Genomic DNA, 18,357 nt, shown 5'->3' with positions numbered 1-18,357 from the left:
ACGGCGCGAGGGTTCATGCACGATCCTCAGTCGAAAGTGGAGTCTACATCGTCCTCCAGGCTAAAGTAGAGTGCTGACAGCGCCACGGTCAATGCTGCGACCATCCACTGTCCGATTGCGAAGCCACTGTCCTCGGACTTCGTTACCAAATTGTAGCCAACCGAAACTCCAAGACTCGCTATCAGGACTATCATGAGCGCCCAGCAGATTGCGACTTTGTTTGGCCCCTCGATAATGTGGATGCCCCATCCTTCAAGCAAATCGTCCACTCCAAGCGAGCGGGTCAGACTATCTCCAAGCTTCTTAGGCAGTCGGTTCACGTACTTCGCACTAGTGCTATGTGAGTGCATGGAATGATTGTAGAAGTAGTGCAAGAACGTGCGGGAGTCGATCGGGGGCGGCACAGGGGGCTGCGGATTGTACTCGTACCGCTTCGCTGCGATCTCATCCTCGGATGGGAGGGGGTCGCTAGAGAAGAAGCTCACCCGGTATCCGGCTTGGACGCCGAAGTGAACGAACTTGATACCTGCGGGCCGGTACAGGAACCGACGCCAAGTGTGCTTCCGCAGTGCGAAGTATCGGTGGTAAATTTGACGGAAGAGATGTGCATCGGTGCAGATGGCTGCACCGTTGGACTGACTAGAGGATACCTGGATCTCGGCCAGCTTTGTTTCGTACTTCCCGACGTTCACACAGAGCTCAAGATATTTGTTTCGCGCATAAGGATCGGTCTGCTGTGTAGAAGGGAACTGCGAGATGCCTGTTCCAACGCATGTACTGCCAGAACCTATGGTAGATGCAGGTGCAGGTGCCGCTCCTTGCATGAAACTACTTTGACTCGATTGCAGTGACGCGTAGTCTTGCTGACCGGTACCTCCCTCGAGCTGTGAGGGTGTCTTTTGATTATGACTGGCCTGTTGAGTCTTTGGACCCGGTCTTGTGAGAAACTCGAGCATCTGCTGGTACTGGGCACTGTTCTCAATGGGCAGGTCCGCATACATCTCCTCTCCGCATTCCTAAAGAGCATCAGTCTCAAACTCGAACAAGAAACGAGATTGCTGCACTCACACATATCCACTCCAAACGTTGTGTGCCGGGACGCGGCGCCTTACTGAAGTATTTCCTCCAACGAGTAACAACTGAGTGTCCAAACCAATTCTTGTTCTGACGGGTCTAATCGAGATCAGTCGAATACTAGGAATGGAAGGAGATCGATCCTACCATTTGTCTTTTGAGAATGGACAGGTCTCGGCGCAGAGTAATCACTTCATCCATCATATCGTTGTTTGCTTGGGTTTTTGGTGCATGCTCAACGAGTGTGCTCCTAGGCCCGCCGCTGTGAATAGGCTCAGTGATATCTGGACCATCGCTTGATCGACCACTCCCAGATGTAGACTCTTGGTCAGAATCACTGCTGCTCAGAGTTTCGTCAATCGTCGATTCTACAGAGTGCCTGTCGGTACGCGCGCCCAGTCGGCTTTCGGCTGCGTGACCTGGAGAGCTGATCTGACGTGTCTTCTGGCCCAAAGACGAGATACTGGAGCCTGAAGAATTCCCAGCGACCGAATCTCCATCAGAGCTACTCGAGTCCTCGCTGTCATGGTCATAGTCCGTCTCATCTTCGGGAGTCCGGAAATCGTGCACATTCGGTACGTTCACAGCAACGTCGGCTGGGGGTTCAATCTTATCATCGGGCTTCAGCATTGCCCTCTGTGAGCCTCGTTTCAGATAGTCCAGGACCTGATTGGCTTCCAAAAGCTTTTCCTCATTCTTCTGCTTCAGAAGCTGCATGCGCCTTTCCATGAGCTTGATCAGTTCGAGATCTGTCAGAGCCACTTGTGCCTGTGTTTCTGTTGCGGACAGCAATCTTGGGGTAGGGATGAGATCGATGTCTGTCAAAGGTATGCCCTTGGCCTGTGCTGGCGCTTGGCTCGGTGTTGGCTGGAGATTGCGCATGGAGTCCTTGTGATTATCGGCCTGGCCCGCTTCGTTAACAGCGACTACTTGTGTTTGCTTGGCATGATCGTGCTGCGGTGCTGTGTTTGAGGCTTCACCACTGTCTTGACGAGAAGCTGCTGGTCTCTGTAACGTTGCTGGTTGCACCACTGGGCCTCCCCGAGGTCGAGATAGTGGTGCATACCCTCGATGACTCGAAGCAGGCAGTGGATAGTCGTCGTATGGGACCTGGAGTGATGGATGTTCAAGATGAGTTGGCGCAGATCCTCTTGTCCTCCTGACATACTCGAATGGCTCCGCCCAGGAATGTGAATGCGGATGTGACCAAGACTGATACGGTGCAGGCGTAACTACGTTCTCATAGTGGCGAGCATGACGAAGTTCTGGTCTTCTAGGTCCACTTATCGTATGTTCACGACTTGCTGTAGGCGCCTCGAAGTTCATGTACATGGCCGGACTGGGTCGGCGCCTAGCCACACGTCCCGGCCTAGCTACACGTCCCCTCACTGCCCTCGTGGGATACCAGTCATCTTCCTCTTCGCTGTTGGTGTATTCGCCTTCGGCTTCTCGGACCCTTGGACCATATACTAGAGGTAGTCTTTCACCTGGTCTTCGTGTAGGGGAGCGACCACGAACGCCAGGGCTTGGGGGACGACCGCCATCGTCGATATCAGAACCCACGACAGTCTGAGCCTCTGACAGCCTGCTCGTTCTGTTTATGGATGAAATATTTTTGCCTCGTGAACCCAACGGCTCATCTGGCCAGCTGACACTGGCGCGTTTTGGTATCGTGGATTTTACGATGATCGATTTTGGTTGCGGCTGTTTCATTCCATCTTCTCTCTCCCCTGTACGGTCCTTCTGTTCGTCATCGGAGAAGTAGTCCTCAACTGTGGCCTTTGTGGTCCTCTGTGACGTGTTCGCAAGCTTGCCTGGTATCGCGTTCTCTTTAGGCCTAGGGTCAATACGGACGGGTGCATTTTCCAACGACGACGCCATCGGACTCTCACTGGATAGTACAATAATAGAGACTGTCAAGCTTGGAAGTTCAGTTCAAAGACGATGCAGATAAGCTCTGAAGTTCGACAGAAAGCCACGTTCTGACAGGTGGGGGCGGAGCCACTTGCATGCAGGAGTTGATTGCCTGCGCCTCCCCGGGCTCGCACGAAATCCAACGCAACAGTGGCTAAGTACACTTGATGCTAATTGGACTGCCTATCCGTACTTCAATTCTTTTTGGGACTGTAGTCCGAAAGGTGTGGGGGCTCTTTGGTTCAAAATCCTTCGCTTACAATGTCCCTCCTGCGCGGTTGCACATCTCCAAACAAAGTTCTCACTGCCTCCGGTCAGTGCAGTCCTCCATCAGGCGCATGTTTCGTAGTCAAATCGCGTTTGAGATATTGGGGCCAGGCAATCGCGAGGCTTCTTCGTCATCTGCGGCAGTCAGCCCTGCATGATTGTCGGCGCGTCGGTGACGTTGATGGATTTCAGCCATGCTTTCGTTTGGACCCCTAGTGAGGCTCTCAAGGTAGGAAGCGTGTAGGATAGGAAGCGGAATAAGCACTTCTTGTTTTGCAACAGCATGCGATATTCTTATCCAGAGTAGAATCAAAGACTATAATTACAATACGAACATTTTGTGTATGGTGATCAGAAAACAGTATGAATTATGCTCATAATCGAGTTCGGATATGCAGAATGACCGAAAGTGCATCTACTCAAGAGAATGCTAGTGTAAATGTATGCAAAACGCCTCAGGGTATCAGGTTCTAAAGAGATTCGTAGCATGGACTTGCTGCTCAGGCAAGGATCAATAGCCGTCATCGCTGGAATCGCTGCCAACTCGTCGCAATTTGCCATCGCCAGTCTTCCACGTGCCGTGCTCCCAGACGACTAGGTCTTCGTCAATGAGGTACTGCTGAAGAGCGGTATCGACGTTCCAGCTCGCGATGTCAAGAATGTTGGCACCATTCTTCCTGTCCTTTTCCATGTGGCGTCCAACATGTTCCATGCGCTCGTCCCAGCTCGATGGGCCAATGAACTCGCGATCGCAGTTACGGTATGGGCAGATGGATTGCTGAGGAGCGCAACGAAGCTGGAGGTAGCAGCGCGCCTGGTGATCTCCGATGTTCTCCTCATTGACTGGATGCTCCTTATTGTGGCGAGCGCCAGAGCCTTGCGCAGCGTGCATGCGACGGAGATGCTGCGTGAAGAGGTCTTTACGGTTGAAGTCATTGTAGTAGAGTACGGAAGGGTCATTAGAGTCGGTGCTAGGTGCGCAGAGATCGCAGCGCCAATATCCAAGCTTGATGTGCTGCGTACTGACGTGACGCTTCCATTCGTTCTTGGAAGCGAACGTCGACTTGCAGTTGTAGGCGGCGAGTGGGCAGGGGAAGGGTCGACAGTCCTCTTGGTATTGGCTTTCGATATTGGACTTGAGTGTACCGCGAGCTCGTCGGCCTGACTTGATGGCGCTTGAAATGCTCACTACGGAGTCTTTGCGAGCACCAATGCGTCGCCTTGGAGCTCGAGCGGCGTGGGTGCCAGATCGCTTTCGCTTGCTGCCCCGGTTGTTTGGTTCGTAGTCCGAGTCTTCGTCAGATTCCTCCTTGACATTGACGGGCTGAACAGACTCGGCGTCTCGAACTGAGTTGCCAATACCGGAATCTGTGTAGTCGTCTCTGTATATGTTGGTATCATGCTCAGTCTTGACTAAGACCTGCTCAGCATCGATGGTGGGCTCATCCTTAACGCTGGTGGTGTCAACCTCTTCAGTTATGGGCTCGGACTCGGAATCGTGGCGCGTATATTCAATCTCCTTCAGGCTGATACTTGCCCCCGAGGGGCCAAGTATATGTGGTATATCACTGAACTGATCGCCGGCATGGTATGGTAGAGCATGCTGGAAGGATTCGACTGGACTTCCATAGGTCACAGTACTGTAGGGATATGGCGAGTGCACTTCGTTCTGAGAAGCATAGGTCGATGTTCCAGACACTGATGTCCGATCAGGTGAAGCATTGCGGAAGCAGTCGGTCGAAGGCCATTGACAGGCGAATTGCCTCTGGTGCTGACTTTGTAACGGAAAGTTGGCTTGTAACAAACCAAAGGATTGCGGTGATGGATCGAACATGAAGCGGTGTATTGGCTGCATGCTCATGCCATCTTCGAGGCTGTCGATACATAGATTATCTTCAACGACATGAAAGCCAGCCAAGTGTTGCTTATCAGCATATGGATAGCTACAGTAGTCAGAAGACCAGCCCTGGAAGCGGGCATCATCCCCGTACTGGATCTGTGGAAGATCTTCGAATTGTTGGGAGAGCATGTTGGCTGGATGCGAATTGGGCGGACCGGGTTTCTGTGCGCTCAAAGTAACCGAGAATGGAAACGGCAAGGGAGGTGTGCTACAGAAGTACGACAGTGACGGATCGCACCAGAGTAAATGCTGAAGTGCTAGGTCGTGTAAGTGAATAGTCTAACATCTGAGATGGATGTTCTGACCTACGGAGGTATTCTCTGGTCTTATAACAAATGCTGGCAGATTTACTCAACCAAGCAACTCAAGTGCTAAGTCGACCACGAGCTGTAGTCGAATAGGTGTTGTGCAGCGAATGGGCAGAAGGGGCGCAGCATCGAGTAGAATATCGGTGACTAGAGGCAGCAAAGTTGAAAGTCGGATTTGACTTGCACTGCCACTTGTTTAGACTGGTGTACTTCCACCTTCAAGCTCACATTCCCAACCTGCTTTATGATGCCGTCTCATAGCAGAGCCGCATCATTTTTGGGGTTAGCGAGTGACAAGGGTGTTTGATGGGACTAGTGCTCGACTTGCATAGGGGCCCTGCAGGTGCGCTCACCGGTGGAGGCCTAGAGACAGCTGGACAGCCACCACACACCTGCCACTCAGCTGTCTAAGCGTCTAGCTCTTGTCGTGCAAATCTGATAAGGTTGGCCTACGGACCGCAGCCCCAGTTTTAAAAGCAATATGGGCGGAGCATCGCAAATCATTGCCATGTGGTAGTAGTACGTACCAAAGCGTTAGCCGTGCGCGAACTGTCGCGTACAGTACACGCAGGTTCGAACAGGGAAGCCGATCTGGGTCCTGTGATTCCTAGCGTGCTGCTCCGCGGGTTCGTTTTAGAAGCCAGGTGAAGGATCAGCGGCGAGTGACGAACAGCGAATAGCGAACACCTAGACGCATGATGAGAACAGACCACCATCTTTGACCTGGAGCCGCTCGTGGCAGAGTCGCCGTAGACGACAGTTGTACTCCCGCACATGCATCAGGGGCGTAGTCATCGAACGGATGCCCAAGGCCGCAGAGTAAAAAGAAATTATGACGGAGCAGACCATGGCCCCCAATCAAGATGGTGAGCACAACCCCAGTTGGGAAACTGCTGGTAAAGGTGGTGGAGAAGTCTCATTCCATTGGAGAGCTATTACAGGGGAGCACACCATCTGCGGCGCACTGCCGAAGAGCCTGCTGGAACGAGGCAGCGAGGTCAGGGCGGAGCACAGATGTTTGCCTCGTTCTGAGTCGTAGTACATAAGAGGGCGTTCGAGATGACGATTGCAGACTTGCAGGGTGAGGGTCACTGAGGGACCGGACCGGGCCCGGGTAGGCTGTTTCGGGGGCTGCGCGCGCGCTTCCTCTCACTTCGGCAGACGTGAACTGACTCGAGATCGATCGATGGCTGTCGCAGTCCTGCTGGTGAGGATTTGAGGCGCATTCCAGCGCATTGGGGGCGGTGCGACCCGCGGAAGCTGGATGAAGGGGATTGGACGGCCGGGCGGGGAAGTTGAAGGACCTCGAAGCTCAAGCGAACAGACCTCCTCCATGACAGCACTTTGCTCCAAGCGCCAGCTGCAGGGGCAAAGCAGACATTCCTGTCCCAAGAAGCGAGTTTGATGCTGCTGGTCTGCTTCATGTTCTGCTGCATCAGAGCTTATCGTTCCCGTCGTGGTTGCCATCATATCCCAGAGCTTACGCTTACCCTTGGCGTAGTCGGTCCCCGCAGTCCGTGATCGAACCACCTGTCACAGTACCGAGACAACGGATCGAAGGACTGTCATAACATTGACATTATTGCTATCGTATGGCCGGTCGCGCGGATCGGACGACTAACGCAGGTTACACTGCGGGATGATAGTCATCCATTTTCGGTACTCTGTTGATAATCTATATTGCAATATGATTGCGAGCTGACGGCGGCCACCACCATCACGTACATTACGCCGCATATTTTGCTACCAGACGTTCTTCGATGCCCTCGAGGATCCATCTGTGCTCAAGGACCTCGAGGTTCTCGGCCTCTGCCAAGAACAGCTTATCCGGATCCTGCTCAGGTCCCATCATGCCTGCACCAGGATTCTGCATGGCCATCTGTTGTGAGACGTTGCTTGCGGCTATAATTGGAGGTCAGCTGCGTTCGCATGAACGGAAACACGGGAACGCATACCATTGTTGCTGCCGAGAATGAAGTTGTAGACCGGCTGCAGGCCAAATAGGGTGAGGAAGTACCAGGACAGACTGGACACCCATCTCACATCCAAATCGCGCGTCCCTACACCAGACTGGAGCATCGACTTGAATTGCGGGGTCAACGGGAAGGGAAGTTTCACTGTCATCGCGGTCAGCAGGTCGTTCTCTGACCCCAAAAGCGTACGCGAAGCGCCACAGAGCGCACTGGCCGTTCATCCTAATCTCCGCGTGCTGGTTTGCTTCTTCCTCGCGTGCAAATTCCCCGGAAGCTCCTCTGACGTAGTAAAACAGACTTACTAATAACGAAGCCAGAGAAGAATGCATTGATCCATCCCATGATCAGTGTCTGTGGAATCATCATAGCCATGTTGCCCTTCATCATGCCCATCATACCCTCCATAGCCGCAGGGTCGCTCATAGGGTTCGGTCTAGGCTTGCCCCTCATGTCAGGCTCTGCTAGAAACTTGCCCTCCTGGTACGCCTGCACCATGTATGCCTTCCTGGCAGAGAAGGCAGCGGGAGAGATGACATTGGCGTTCTGGCGCAGACTCAGACCGCGAGCCAGCGACCGCTGTTGCCGAATCTTAGGTAGGTCTTGCTTCTTGGGGGTCGATTGCAGAAGTGTCATCGCGTAGTGGCGGAGGATACCTGTCAGAACCTGTGCAATGATTAGATGCGAAGCTACAGATGCAGCAGAATAACATACCATGACCACCGTGATGGGAAGCAGGATCCACCAGCTACCATCTCGTCAGTGCCTGATCACGGTCTACCGGCGCATTGCACGTACAAGAGGGCAGGATCCCTATGGATCGTCTGCACAATAGGTTCAGCCATCTTGTCGGTCGTGCACAAGATGCGCGCGAAGTCTGGGTGAGGGTGGAGTAGACGTGAGGTTGAAGTGGCTCATTTGATGATGGAGCCTCGTGCGGCGCGGCCGCCGGACCCTTGTCACCTCCGCGCCTTCCTTCTGGAAAGGTGTCTTCCATCAATCGAGCTATACAGCTTCAACATCACCTAAACTGCACGCCTCTTACACGCAAATCGCTGCAGGATTGGCGCTTGGTTGCACAATTCATTCAAGATGTCGGTGACACAAAAGATCGCTGTCCACTCCCTGTCCGGTACTTCGCGCCTGAATACTCGTGTGAACACTCACGCCCGCAGTAAACTAACAGCTTCCAGACCTTAAGAATACCACCGACGATGCCCTTCCCAACTACCTTCACTCCCTCAAGTTCAAGCAAATCCACACTCAGACCGACGTGAGGTTAGCGCTAGGCTACAGCGCGGTCATCATTGCCGGTGTGCTCTTCTACTTCGACTGGAAGTTCGGCTGGGAGGCCTCGAAGCCATACACTGCGCCAGCGGTGGTCGCATACTTCCTCCTGAACGGCGCGTTCTCGTATTGGTTGTGGTTCGTTGAGAAGGGTGTTGTGTACGAAGGCGAGGGCAAGACGGGGAAGGTATGTTCACGAACACCGTCCGGAGACATTGGACTCAGCACTCACACATACTTAGATCCGTATCTCCTCGTCCACCAAGAAGCACTTCCCGGTCTACGAATGCGACGTCGTCTTCAGACCTGCGCCCTACAATTCGAACCCCGAGCAGAAGCTCCATATCCGCGCCGCGATGACACGGTGGTTCACGTCCGACGGCTACTTCACCGCCAAGCCGTTCCAGCAGTGGCTTGCTTCTGAGATCCCGGTTATTGGCGCCGCAGACCCAGACAATGTCGTGGAGGACATTGGCCGAGGAAGTGGGACGCAGGAGTTGAACCTGAACAGCTCGAATGCGATCGATGTGCTGAACCAGTTGAAGGCCAGTGGAGCGAGCTTCGCGAGTGGCGAGGGAAGGAGGAGGAAGTGAGTGAATGGTACGGCGTGGCATAGCATGTCTTGGAGAAAACGGAGTAAGAATTGCTGGGGTATCATCTTGTAGGCGTTTGGGACAATGGGCTGCATCCGCTCAATGTGAGCAATAAATTCAAAGAATCAAGGGTCACATCACGGACAAATGTCATACTATTTGTTCGGTTCGAAGAGGAGTGAATATCGATTGTGAAATATGTTGTACTAGGTTGTAAATGCTATAGACGATGAAAACGTGAATCACAATGCTGTAGCCGTGGCCTCATAACCATCTCCATCCCTACCAGCGAAAACCTAGTTTGTGTCCCTCTCCAATAACGGCAGAACCTCCAGCTCCCTCTGGATAATCCTCTCAAACTCCTGCCTATCGATACCCGACGCCCGCGCCAGCCTGAACAGACTCTTGATATCAGTGCTGATGTGCTGCTTGATAGCGAGTTCTGCCTGGCTGTGGTTCGCAGCCTCCCTCTCAAGCCTCTCCACCGATCTGGACGAGGAAGACGAGTTGGGTCTTGGGTGGCTCAAGGCGGCGTGCCGTGTGTCGTCAACAGCCTCAATGTGCTCTGCCCTACTCTCTTCGCCCGAACCGTTCGCGAACGCTGGCGGTAGCGACGAGTCGTAGCCATAGGGGCCTAGGTTTGACGTCTCGAGCGGTTCGGTCTGTGGGGCACGAGTGTAGTTCAGGGCGTTTCCGTTGAGCGTTGATTCGCCAGCTGCGGGGTTCTCCTCGTCGGGGTCGTGCGCGTCAAGGGCGGGTTGTACCTCTGATGCATAGCGTGCGAAGTACTCAAGCTCAGACTGAGAAGGCCCGACTTGTGTGCGGCTGATCGATGGCGGTGCGGGCGAGCGCTTTTGTGCAGGAGTGCGAGTGTTGGGCGTCTGATCGTATGCAGCCCAGTAGGAGCCGTCGTCCTCATCTTCGTCCTCCTGATGTTGCGGTTCCGAGTACTGTGGAGCCTCCTGTGCGGGAATGCCGTTGCTCTTCGATGGTTTGCGGCGGAAGCCTGCTGCATTTGCTTCGCTGAGGTTCTCAAACCATTCCGTCCCATCATCGGCATCTGCTATTCCCCTGAGCTCAGCAAGAAGCCATTTGCTGCCACCCTCTCCACCTGTGCACCAGAGATATGTTGGTATGATCCCAAATTCGCCCAACACTAGTCTTGCATGTAGTGTCTCTGGATCAGACCGCCTGTACGATATCTGGTCTGGATCTTCTGGCTCGATCTCGCCCGAGGCGGGGTGCGGTTCAACGTGTATCTTTTCGATGACCGAAGGTAACCTCGCAGCGATGTCTTGGTCCCAGCAGAGGAGGGATAGCCAGTCGTCTGTAGCAACAAGCTGGAGTCGTTGGCGAAGGATTGGCGAGACAAGTGGCAACAGTCCTGGAGGGGCCTCTTTCGCTTTGCCTGATACTGCAAGACAAGCCAGTAGTGGAGGAAGGAGCTCCCTGGAGTCGGGCTGTGGGATGATCTGGTCGAGTCCAGGCATGCTTGATGATTGCGGAGGAGAATGCGATGGGTGGGTGTCTGCAGCGACTTTTGATGTGGCAGTCCACTGTGGTAGATTTGCACGGTAACCGTAACTGTTGAGACCAGACCTGCCTGTTGTATCTAGATGTCGGGTTCCGATTGCTAGTCTGGTGATACCGTCACATGCAGACACGAACACTGAAGCGCGGGGAGACTAGCACTCAAATGCGGAGTAGAATGCAGGGATTAATAATGAATAGAAGTATGTCTGGGTAGAGAAAGGGAAAGTGAAATGTCTGCATTCTGGAAATGAGCCATGTTTTGCGGGCAGCAGAAAGCTGGAGCCGTGGAGTTAGCCTCCGCTCCGCCGAACATCGAGGGTCCAGTTGTTTGAAGCGCACGGTTGTCGACTTCCGGCAACGTTGAATAAAAAGTTCCAGATTGCGACGACCGCGGCTAAAGTTGAGCCTCACGTCCGTCAATCAACGGCGTTCGATTTCCCAACGGCAGCTTTTAAATGGCACGCCCCACGTTGAGGTGCTGTTGCCCTAGATCGTGCATCTTGCAAACGCAGTCCTCACGGCGACTTTGATCACACAAGACAATCGAAGGAGTGGATGTGAATTCCGGTGCATCAGCGGCATGTACCATTATAACTAGATGATAATATTAGTGCAAGAGTAGCCACTTTATTCTAATGCGTGTCCATGTGGCATGTGCGATGACGTCGATAATAAACGACTATACCTACTTGAAAACCTGATGTTCTTTGCAGTGCGGGCTTTATCGATTGAGTACATATTTTAAGGCCCCCAGAGTTTTGATGGAACCAGCACAGCGCTACCGTGGCCGAGTAGGAATGAGGATCGGGCTGTCCGGGTGCAGACAGGGGCCTTAATGCGCTTGGGAGGCAAGCTCACCATGACATCGATCAGAACTATCAGATATCGTTGGGGATTGCTGCATGTGAAACCATTCAGCTTTATCTTCAATCTGAATTGGTATCAACTGCATGCCTCTAGCCGGGCTGCCCCACAATCGTCGGGAGCCGGCATCGGTCACTGAGCCAGCTCAGATCCGCGACGTGGCTAGCAGAAGCTCAAGCGTGCTCCGCCACACTGGGCTCAATGCTTGAAGCTCAATTACAACCTGATGCGAACGCCAGGCAGACACTCAAGTACTTCCGCACGCATTTTTTTCCTGACTTGCTCGTGTCAAGACACTTCGGTATGCCAGGATTCGATTTAACCTGCAAACAAAAGCTTGGCTGGTCTTTATATAGCACCTGTCGGCTCTTGGTCTTAACTGCAATCTAAGCGCCAGCCAGGAACTTGGTGCTGAAGACCGTGAAGTTGAGATGAAAGTGCAAGCAAGGAGCGTGAGACGATACCGCATCGAGTCTCAAACACGCTATAATGACGGAGGGTTGCTCCGACTTGCAGTCAAAGTGTGCCTGCATCAAAAGTGTCGAGTCTCGATCATAGTGGCATAGCCACTTGTCCCGTTTCAGAGGGTTGGGGCTGTGCTTTTGTACCATGAAATGCCAAGAACCGGTCAGGCAGATTCACTGTCACTCAAGCTCGCAGCTCCCGTTGCATGTGTGCGCTTGTTTCGATTTCTCTTCCACCAGTGTTCGTCGGACCAGCAGAACAACCGAGTTTATTTTTCTAGGCCACGAAAAGCATCTGCTTGGCAAACAAACGTTCCCCAACCCCTGTCAGCACTTGAAGTTCGCGAGGGAAGTCCGCCTTACGCTCCCCTAACCAGCCGCAGCAGCATCAACCATACGAGACTGGCGCTGCGTTCGCCTACCATTCGACCCACTGACGCATTACCTCTGTATCTCGCACGCGCTTTCCCCATTTCTCCCTTCGGTCCTTCGTAAAGTGGTCGACTTCGCGGAAGCCTGACACCGCCTCTACCACTGCAGCAACCACCTTGCGCAAGGCAGATCGCAAACGTCAGGCCTCAGGCTAGCCTCACTCATTTCTGACCGTGCAAAGGTATTACCTACCTGGGTCACCTCTCTGTACATACTCTGTTTGCGCGATTCGATGCGCTACTGAACTGCTCTCTGTTGTTGTTTGTTGGTTCCACAGCCTCTCGCACATCCCTCCACAGCATTCAGGCAGCGCCATGCCTCATTGAACAGCGGTGTCGAAGTCACGTTGTTTCTAGATGTGTGCTTGATTGCACCCGTTGCCCACCACACATCCAGTCACCATCAAGTTGTTCAATCTGCACCCCTAGCAGGCTTTCACAGCCGTTGTTCATGAACGCGATCGACGCTCGTATGCAGCCACACGATGGCCAGCGGCGTCAGCACCGCCACTACGAGGCTGCGCCTGCCAATGGCTACCCTGTGTCTGGCACCGGAACCTTTCTGATGCCAGACGCGCAAGGCGCATTTGCCCTTTCGGCAGAGCCCACAGCCATGTCCTACGAGAATCCGATGATGGTCCTTCCACCCTCCAGTTCCCCGGGTCAAGACTCTGTCTTTGCCCCCAACGTTGGATCCTCTTTTGACTCCACCCTCCACCCCGACATGGTTAGTCGCTCATACCCTCCGCTCAATTCGTACAGTCAAGGCCAGAGCCTCTCACCAGGGGTCTACAATAATATTGGTCAAGCTATCTCGCCGTCGCACTCAGCAGAGCACCTCAGCCCAGAGCCTGGGTACGCGAGCGACTTTACTCAGCACGATCTCAGTAACTACACCACACCGAGCTTCAATGGCCAATACCTCGACGAATCCTTCTCGAATTTGAACTTCACCGAGGATCCCACGACCACAGCATTCCCCCCTTACCAAGCAGATGTAGACATGTCCATGTTAACGTCCGGCACCTTGAGTACATATAATGCTCAGCACCACATGTCGACGGCCAACGGAACTTTCGCCCATCAAAGCCAACTGATGTCCCCAAGCATAACAAATAACTCTAGTCCTGCAATGGGCAACGACAACTCGGCATTCACAACCATGCAATATGCTGGAGAAGACCAGAGTTCCTTCACGTCTCCCAAACCAGCAACGCATATGCCACACACCATACCAAGGAAGCCGTTGCAGAGTCCGCCTCTGACGAACACTCCAGGGCATTTGTCTTTGGCAAGCCCTCGTCCGCTTACTCGTCATATGACAAGTCCGATTGTACGAGTAGAGAACTACAGTAGTAGAGAGGATTCGCCATCACACTCCGATAACAGCCGGGGCATGAGCAGACGAAGTCTCAGTAGTCGGCGATCTGGCAATCACCTCTCTCCATATCCAAAAGGCGAATCTTCTGACGAGGAAGACCTGCAAGAACAAGGAAGCACCCACACCAGATATCGAGAAACACAACGCAACGCAGATGGTTCATGGCTGGGCACGGGTGCTCAAGGCCAAACCGGATTGAGTCCTGAGGATCGTCGAGCAATGGGCAATGTCCTCGTACCGAGCCTCGATGAAATCGCAGAGCGTAGAGCAAGAATGGAGAAGAAGCTCGAAGTGCAGGACTGGCTTACGAAGAGCGAAGTTGGGAGTGAGGCAGGGGACATTGGCTCATCGAGCAACTATCTCAAGCCCCACACCGGACGACGTCGTGCCAAAAGCCAGAATGATGCTAACCGTCAGGCTTTGCAGGGAAGTTTCAGTCCCAATATCGGTGCTGACCTTGGTAAATTCAACCCCAGGTTCATAAACGAGGATAGCGACTATGACGATGACGATGAAGATGACGAAGATTATCAATCAAATTCGCCGCCAGCCTCTGTGAACATACACGCAGACCAGGTAGACGAGTCATACTTTCCTGCTACGCGAGAACCTAGTCCGACCCCAGACGCGATTGTGCAACCGTGGATGGACGTGCCCATCCAGCCGTCGACAGCAGCGAGCCACTACCAGCCTCCAACCTCGAACGCTGCAATGATGCGCTTTCGACAACGAGCAAAGGATGTTGAGTCTGCATCGCTTGCAGCGACCGTTGGGTCGCGCCGTCTAAGCGAGCCCGATCTTGCCAGCATTCGTGGAGCGCCAGGTATCGCACGACTTATAGAGCCTGAGCGAAAGAGCGACGAGAGACAACGCCGACCAAGCTTTCTGCGTAATATTCGACGGACTCCAAGTAATCTGCTCAAGCGAAAGGGTAGTATGCCTGTGCAGCAGACTATGGACATAGATTCGGATCAGTCCAAGGAGCCCATGTTCGAGAAGCCGAAGCGCATTGGTAGCTGGGGTCGACCCAAATCGCCAAGGCTGAATACCAACCTAAGCGACAAGAGTAAAGAAGGTACCCCGTCAAGCTCACTGGGGACCTCAGGACCGTGGTACCAGGGTGCGAGAAATGTCATAAGACGGAATCGTAGTCGGAGTGATATCGGCAGAAGCAGAGGCGATTCTGGCAAGTCTTTTGGTCTTGCCGAGCTCATGACACAGCACGGGGGACCACCAATGCCCATGCTTGCCTCGCCGCTCGCAGATACGGAAGCAACAAAACAGTCTGTGCAGCCGAGCCCCACCGCTGATGCGGACGATGACGATGACGAACGAGAAGCAATCACAATGGACCTTAAAGTGCGTACTGATCCCATCATCCCAAACCAAGAGGGGTTCCGAACGCATGCTCGCCAATTGAACCCTCGCCTAGCGGACTTCATGGTGGAGCGCATTGCTCAAGAGCAAATTAGAAGATACAAACGACTTCTTGAATTCCGAGTGAAGCATATCAATGTTGTGCAGAACAAAACTTGCCCGTCGGTGAAGTTCTGCACCGAGCTGGGAGGGGAAGCCCGACAGCTCCCACCCAAAGCTGGCAATAAGGATCCCGATGTGCCTTTCATAGGTTTCCAGATATCAGCCCCAGGCGAGGAGGAAGACGACGAAGAACTTCCGTCAGAAGGTACGGTTGTGGCTGCTCAATTTCCCTCGGGCGTTCCCCTGCCGCCTGTCAAACGCCTGCCAGCAGAGTTTGAGTGCCCTCTGTGCTTCAAGGTGAAGAAGTTCTACAAGCCATCTGATTGGACTAAGCATGTACACGAAGATGTCCAGCCTTTCACGTGTACCTTCCCGAACTGTCAAGAACCGAAGTCTTTCAAGCGTAAAGCTGACTGGGTTCGCCACGAGAATGAGCGCCATCGACAGCTCGAGAACTGGACGTGCAACATTACCGATTGTAACCACACATGCTTTCGCAAGGATAATTTCGTGCAACATCTTGTCCGAGAGCACAAGATCGCTGAACCGAAGCAGCGGACCGGGCGGGCATCCAACAAGGATCCGCCCACGAGTAGCGACCCAGGTATGTATTGCGGAAGTGTACTTGATGAGTAATAGCTGATAATCTGGTAGACGATATCTGGGCTATTGTAGAGAGATGCCGCCAAGATACAACGAAGCAGCCCAAGGACGAGGCATGTCGCTTCTGTGGCAACATTTGCAACAGCTGGAAGAAGCTCACTGTTCACTTGGCGAAACACATGGAGCAGATCAGCATGCCCATACTTCCGTTAGTTGAACAGAAAATGCTCAATGCCGATACTATCATAAGCCCTGTACAGGAGTTCCCGGACCAACGCAAGCTATCGGCACAATTCACTAGGAAGCCAGTCGGCGGCAGCCCATCGCACCATACTGCTGGCACGACTTTCGCGCCAGGCATCAACCCGTTTAGTCCAGTCCCGCAAAATAATACACCTGAGGCAGCGACCAGTGTAATGCACTCATACCCGCCGCCTCAGCTAGTCCCGCCACAGCAGGGTGCGTATCCAGTTTATGCTGGCAATAGCTTACCATACTCCAATCAGACCTATCCGGGTCTGCAAAATCCGCCGAAATCCCCTCTGGTGTTTACCAATGGCTTCGACATGCAAAATCCCTCCTACCTCAGCTTAGGTCCTATGTCTACGGTTCAACAACAGGACCAAGCAATGTTCACAAATTCTCCTACAGAGACGACGGCGTTCCCCAATTACTTCACTCCGGACCAGCAGAACATGACGGGAAGCTTTGACCCAACGATGCAAATGCAGTATCAGCAACAAAGTCCCACAGGAACATATCAGGCTATGCAGTATTTGACGAATCAGCACCAGCACTCGTATCAATATCAAGGCCAGTAACGCCTCAAGGAAGATGTATGAGCTAGAGAAAGGATGGATATGTTGCAATATCAGCGCTTCTCACGCATAACGACCTTTGTTTTATTTTTTCCTATCTCAGCGATATCCCTGCTGTCTTCAAACGCACATTTGGCGGACATACTGTCGTTTGCGTTTCGTTCAGTTGTGTATTATAATAGAGATAATGCATAATTTCAAGAATGACGATCAAAACCTTCCACCAAGGTTTGCACGATACTTGCACCAAGGTTTGCAGGATACTTGAGAACAGCTCGAGGAGGTCGCACCGAGAACATTGCCGCTTGCGCAGAGTAGGATGGTCGCGAGCCACAGCATACAAGACGTATAATGCAGGACTCGATCGTGTGCACCACATCAAATATAGCAATGGTGGCACTGCGTCTGGAGAAAAACAGGGAAGAGTCGCGTGCAGGTGTGAATCGCTGTTGTGTTCAGTGTTCACTCGGAATGCATTTCCATCAGGGTCGCAGTTGTGTGCCCTCTAGAGGTAAGGCATAATGCAGACCGACGGGCGGACTCAAGTCGGGTCGGTGAGCGAGAAATGACTCTTACCAACAAGCATTTGTGAAGGGACTCAGGCTTACAAGAGTATTACATGGCAACATACGAAGGTCCGATTTCTAAATCTGCTACCAGTCTAAACCAAATTCGGTCTGAGCAGATCCACTGCTGAACAGGTAGGCGGACTGCTCTGCAACGCCTACATGCACATCCCGATCGCTTTTCTCGAACAACACTGGTTTCTTCCGTCGAGTTTCCCTTTGCGACACGGTAGGATGGTATTGTGCGCAGTATCGATCCTACGCTGTCATGGTTGGTGCAACTCGACGTATCGGCGAGGGTGGGCCGGGACCAAGCTGGCGGGCGAGCAGCCGTCGGCTGGAGACGGTGGACGGGATGACGCAGTGAGGCAGGGTAGGGTTGGGGACTTGTTTCCTGCGCTATGCGCTTTGTTCAACAAAGCTATCCAGGACGTCAAGACAAGAGGTCGTCCAGGTGTGCACACAAGGTTGTCCTAGCTGAGACATGCTATCTGAACAAAGCGCCTTGATCCGATCGGCACACGCGAACACGCCTCGTCCATGTGCACGCTGGCCCCGGCATGCCGATCAGAAGCTTTGACGCTCAGGCGCGGGCTAAGCTGCATGGCATCGTGCTGACGTTGTATGCTTCTGAGACGCAGACGAGACAGCGGCTGAGCCAACGGACAGCTGAAGCAGCATCACAGCTTGACCACAGGCGCGCAACACTGCAGAGCGCGAGGCGGCGCCCTGGATTTTGGAGAGTCCATGCCAAAGCAGCGGGGCAACAGTTGGGCACTGGAGAACCCTTCAAGGCTTAGTTATGCAGAGACAGGCTTCGCACTGGTGAGATGGCAGCATGTGCTCTGTGCGACTGTGACGAACGTCTGACCCGAGTGAGTAGTGCCGATGAGCAGCAGCATTGT

General features: G+C 53.3%; 6 protein-coding genes across 6 annotated transcripts; 2 read left to right on the top strand and 4 right to left on the bottom strand.

Moving 5' to 3' along the window:
* Nucleotides 1-26: 26 nt before the first annotated feature.
* On the bottom strand, nucleotides 27-3,274 carry C7974DRAFT_374626 (uncharacterized protein; the record flags this gene model as incomplete). The annotated part of the gene is made up of 4 exons (XM_046140158.1): nucleotides 27-1,016; nucleotides 1,069-1,173; nucleotides 1,222-2,965; nucleotides 3,249-3,274. The coding sequence occupies 4 exons, from the start codon at nucleotides 3,272-3,274 to the stop codon at nucleotides 27-29; spliced, it is 2,865 nt and encodes a 954-aa protein (XP_045999242.1).
* Nucleotides 3,275-3,586: 312 nt separating this feature from the next.
* On the bottom strand, nucleotides 3,587-5,649 carry C7974DRAFT_152531 (uncharacterized protein). Its single transcript, XM_046135807.1, has 2 exons — nucleotides 5,465-5,649; nucleotides 3,587-5,412 (listed from the first exon to the last, which is right to left on the bottom strand). Exon 2 carries the CDS (start codon nucleotides 5,282-5,284, stop codon nucleotides 3,767-3,769), a length of 1,518 nt encoding a protein of 505 aa, XP_045999241.1. The 5' UTR covers nucleotides 5,285-5,412; nucleotides 5,465-5,649; the 3' UTR covers nucleotides 3,587-3,766.
* A 1,540-nt stretch (nucleotides 5,650-7,189) lies between these two features.
* Nucleotides 7,190-8,278, bottom strand: C7974DRAFT_411468 (integral membrane protein DUF106-domain-containing protein; the record flags this gene model as incomplete). Its single annotated transcript, XM_046143562.1, has 5 exons — nucleotides 7,190-7,365; nucleotides 7,419-7,580; nucleotides 7,739-8,099; nucleotides 8,148-8,181; nucleotides 8,232-8,278. The coding sequence occupies 5 exons, from the start codon at nucleotides 8,276-8,278 to the stop codon at nucleotides 7,190-7,192; spliced, it is 780 nt and encodes a 259-aa protein (XP_045999240.1).
* Nucleotides 8,279-8,403: 125 nt separating this feature from the next.
* C7974DRAFT_390716 (microsomal signal peptidase 25 kDa subunit-domain-containing protein) lies at nucleotides 8,404-9,459 on the top strand. Its single transcript, XM_046141491.1, has 3 exons — nucleotides 8,404-8,565; nucleotides 8,627-8,907; nucleotides 8,963-9,459. Exons 1-3 carry the CDS (start codon nucleotides 8,526-8,528, stop codon nucleotides 9,311-9,313), a joined length of 672 nt encoding a protein of 223 aa, XP_045999239.1. The 5' UTR covers nucleotides 8,404-8,525; the 3' UTR covers nucleotides 9,314-9,459.
* Nucleotides 9,460-9,471: 12 nt separating this feature from the next.
* C7974DRAFT_152447 (uncharacterized protein) lies at nucleotides 9,472-11,073 on the bottom strand. The gene is made up of 2 exons (XM_046135806.1): nucleotides 10,917-11,073; nucleotides 9,472-10,869 (listed from the first exon to the last, which is right to left on the bottom strand). Exon 2 carries the CDS (start codon nucleotides 10,801-10,803, stop codon nucleotides 9,610-9,612), a length of 1,194 nt encoding a protein of 397 aa, XP_045999238.1. The 5' UTR covers nucleotides 10,804-10,869; nucleotides 10,917-11,073; the 3' UTR covers nucleotides 9,472-9,609.
* A 1,790-nt stretch (nucleotides 11,074-12,863) lies between these two features.
* C7974DRAFT_152435 (uncharacterized protein) lies at nucleotides 12,864-16,989 on the top strand. Its single transcript, XM_046135805.1, has 2 exons — nucleotides 12,864-16,069; nucleotides 16,120-16,989. Exons 1-2 carry the CDS (start codon nucleotides 13,057-13,059, stop codon nucleotides 16,887-16,889), a joined length of 3,783 nt encoding a protein of 1,260 aa, XP_045999237.1. The 5' UTR covers nucleotides 12,864-13,056; the 3' UTR covers nucleotides 16,890-16,989.
* Nucleotides 16,990-18,357: the final 1,368 nt, after the last annotated feature.

This window comes from Boeremia exigua (assembly GCF_020726555.1).
Source record: "Boeremia exigua strain MPI-SDFR-AT-0100 chromosome Unknown C7974scaffold_4, whole genome shotgun sequence".
NCBI classification, from domain to species: Eukaryota; Fungi; Ascomycota; class Dothideomycetes; order Pleosporales; family Didymellaceae; genus Boeremia; species Boeremia exigua.
The sequence above is the reverse complement of the archived record's forward strand: the minus strand, read 5'-3'. Positions and strand labels throughout refer to the sequence as shown.